At 49.0% G+C, this 3,756-nt stretch overlaps 1 protein-coding gene across 1 annotated transcript; it reads right to left on the reverse strand.

Annotated features, from left to right (window-relative positions):
• Positions 1 to 338: 338 nt before the first annotated feature.
• LOC123413062 (basic leucine zipper 43-like) lies at positions 339 to 1,110 on the reverse strand. Its single transcript, XM_045106009.1, has one exon. The coding sequence runs from the start codon at positions 957 to 959 to the stop codon at positions 375 to 377; it is 585 nt and encodes a 194-aa protein (XP_044961944.1). The 5' UTR covers positions 960 to 1,110; the 3' UTR covers positions 339 to 374.
• Positions 1,111 to 3,756: the final 2,646 nt, after the last annotated feature.

Genomic DNA, 3,756 nt, shown 5'->3' on the forward strand with positions numbered 1-3,756 from the left:
CGACAATGACTTCACCTTTGATGAGCCACCTTGGAGGTCCGTAAAGCTGCATATCAGTGATGGAGCCGCGTGAAGCTCATGTGAGGACGTGATCCGTCATTCTTTTCTTCGGTGGCTGTTGTGGTGGTGCCGTAGGAAGGTGACGGGTGTTGATGTCAAACTCATATATGTCATGCTATTCTTTATTTTTGTCATGTCGGTCTTTAGTAGGTTGTACTGTGATCTTTATGATATCAACGAGACGTATACTATCAGAAAAAAATCGGTACATGGAGCAAAGATTCGACGAACAGAAAGAAAATTGAAGTACGATTTTTTTTACTTCGAAGGTAGTCTACTCATACATCTTCGGAGACAGAAATGTTACTTTTCCTCTAGCTGGATGCAATTGCAACCATCCTAGACTCGTTGTCGTCATCAACGGCGACGCCCTCCACACCGGCGGCATCGACCACGGGGAGCTCCCGGAGCCTCCGCTGCAGCTCCGCCCGCTCGTCCCTGAGCCGGGAGTTATCGCGCACGACGCGGTCGCAGTCCACGATGGCGCGGTTGAGCTGGTCGAGCAGGTCGCGGTTGGCGTCCCTGAGGTGGACGACCTGCGCCGACAGCTGGCCGAGCTGCTTCTGCTTCCGCACGCGCGACCGCCGCGCCGACTCCCTGTTGGACACCATCCGCCTCTTCCTTTTCTCCTCCGCGTGCTGCCGGTCCACGGCGTGGGCCGCTGGCTCGTCGGAGCTCGACCCGTTGCGGAGCGGCGGCACCGCCGGAGGGTGATCGGGAAACGGCTCGCCGGCGTAGGGCAGCTGCATTAGACCACTGCCGCTGCACTGGAACAGGAGATGATCGTCTTCGGCTATCTGGTACGAATACTGGTGTCCGAATCCGAAAGAAGTTGCGCTTGCAGGTGGCAAGTATGCTGCAGGGAGAAGAAGAACACTTGTGACCTCAGCTGGATACATGCTGCCTGCTTTGCTTGTTGTACGTAGCCGAGCCAGAGGACAGAGGGAAATGATGGAGTACAGTCGAAATGGAGGGCAGAAAGAGAAGACGCCGGGGGGTCTTGTGAAGGGAAGAAAGAGAGACGAGCCGCGGATTTATAGCTGGAAAAGGATCGCGGAGGTAATTGGCTCCATGATCCGGAGTCCGGAGTCCGGAGTCCAGACACCTGAGAGAGGATGTATGGCACGTCGAGGCAGCACAGCGCGCGCACACGGCACGACACTCAATCACCAGACGCTTATCCTGATGTCACGGACAATGATTGTGCTTGCTTTTCGACAAATTCTACGTAGCGGCCCGGCGTGCCTCCGGAGTAGCCTGCATCTAGCCTGTCGATCCGCGACCGGGCAGACAGCAGACAGCGGCCTTGGCGCGCGCACGGGGCGAGGCCGTTCCCCCGAGCCATCATGCAGCTCTAGCTAGCTCGGAGGTTGGCTAACAGTGACGAACCTAGCTAGGGTACGTAGGGGGAGATCAGCCGTGTGATCATAGATCGACGCTGAAGCGATCGATCATCCATGCATGTACAAGCCCGTCATGTGGTTGCGTTTGATGATGGGGAGCTTCAGGAGGATTGGCATTGGGAGGCATGCAGGTGCTGATCGATGGGAGCACTACCTACCGTCGGTCTCGACGGCATTTTCTTCCGCGTAGTTCACGCGGTCGACGCTTTCACTTTTCTCACCGGGCTAACGCGACGGGAGTGTTCTGTTCTTTCTCAAAGGAGAAAGGCACTGTAGCTGGTGGTTCCTGGCCAGTGATGTGTCACATGCATGGACTTGGATTCTAATAATTGTTTGCGTAAAGAGAATGTACATCCGTGCAAGCAGAGATGCTGCTATCATTTTATTAATTTATGGATTTCTAATACTAGCTGTGAGGAGATAAACGTTGCAACTAGACTGGTCATACGTATCTGTTACTACTTTTTCTCCCTTTCCAGAAAGTAATAATATTTGTTAGTTGTGAGTTGCCACTACAGTCATATAAACTAACATTTGGGCCTTAATCTGCCAATCAGCTGCGTCTGCGAACAACCTTAATGGCATCAATTGTTGAGGACTCTAACGATGCCGTGAGGTTCCGTGGAGCTTAAAAGTTTCAGCATTTTGAGTTGTTTATTCTGATATAAGCGTCTCAATAAGAAATGTATTTAGCCTTTATACCGGATCAATGGAGAGCTGGTACATATGCATTTCATTTTCGTAAAAGGAGGTCCTATATACATTAGCTGCTCCTACTTTCTTTCGACCGGCTGATCTGTTTGAGATTTGTAGCAGCAAAGCTGAAGGGACGTCCCATGTCCGAAACAATGAACCAAGGATCATGGTGTAATCAGAGCCTATGGATCCTCTTTATGCCTAGCTCGTAGTAGTGTCTTTCCTACTTCCAATTAATTACCACCGCATTTTTCGTGCAATTTTGAGCTTACAAGAATTTGTTGCTTGGGTATTTCTTGCAACAGTAGTGGTGCATGTTTATCTGTCCGGGCATGGCAGAGCATAGGATGATATCTCGCAGTCTTCGGAAACGGACAAACTGCTGGTTTCTTGTAGATTTGTGAAGTTTGACATGGTAATGACTGGCCAACATTATAAGTTACAGACAGTGACATGTAGAGAAATGGGGGCAATGATGTACTCCTCTGATGTGCAAGCTACAGATTCGGAGTTTCTTTTGTCGATTTGCAGGTACTACCAAGCTACAGATTCGGAGTTTCTTTTGTCGATTTGCAGGTACTACCCTGTCCGGACGTACAAGACACGCGTGCATTTTAACATTATATTTTGGGAAACGCTAGGCGTTTCGTCGGATGATTTTTTTAAAATTATCCGTCACCTAGTTAGCCGTCGGACCGATCTAACGTCTCACATCCTCGCCGCATGGTCAGTAGTTATTTCCTGAAACGACGCTCGAGTTGCGGAAACTTTCGCTTTGTTGCAAGAAATATACTTTGGATCCGTTAATTCCTAAAACAACGGTCGAGTTTCAGAAACAAGAAATGTACGGGAGCTCGCCGACGTCTGCGCCACACACCTCCTCGTTCGCCGCGCGAGGTGGGGATCCGGCGATCCGGCGAGGTGGGGATCCGGCGAGGGGCTGGATCTCGTCGGCGAGGTGGGGATCCGGCGAGCTGGCGAGGACGGACGGCGGCGGCGGTTCGCCGGACTCCGGCAGGCTCGTCCCCGGTAGCAGAGGAGCCAGGACGAGGAACCTGGAATACTCCAGCTTCAGCCCCCCGTTCCTGAAACAACGCTCCAGTTTCTGAAACAACGAGCCAGTTTCGAGAAATGGTTCGTGATCGAGGCGAGATCTAACGGACGAGCAGGCGGCGGATGGATCAACCGGATCAGCCGGTGGGATGTAATCTTTTCCCTTATATTTTCGCCAACTTATAGTTCAAATATATAGGCTCTGTTTGTTTACCGGAACTAGACTACAAAAATAAACAAACAGAAAAGACTTTTCTTAAGGGACTAAAATATACTCTAGTGAAGAGACTTTTTCCTTAGTCTCTGAGATTAAAAAAAGTCTGGTCTCTTGAAAACAAACACCATCAATGAAAAAGCTCTTTTCAGTACAATGACCTATGTTATATATATATATATATATATATATATATATATATATATATATATATATATATATATATATATATATATATATATATGGTCCTAAATATTATATTTATCTCAACATTCACATGTGCCATCTAATCGATTATTATTTTTCTCTTCCTTAATTGCATGCTCCATC

The sequence above is a fragment of the Hordeum vulgare genome, chromosome 7H (genome assembly GCF_904849725.1).
Source record: "Hordeum vulgare subsp. vulgare chromosome 7H, MorexV3_pseudomolecules_assembly, whole genome shotgun sequence".
NCBI classification, from domain to species: domain Eukaryota; kingdom Viridiplantae; phylum Streptophyta; class Magnoliopsida; order Poales; family Poaceae; genus Hordeum; species Hordeum vulgare.

Excerpts from the sequence above, each read along its gene's own strand:
- LOC123413062 (XM_045106009.1), bottom strand. The coding sequence starts at position 959 with ATGTATCCAGCTGAGGTCACAAGTGTTCTTCTTCTCCCTGCAGCATAC.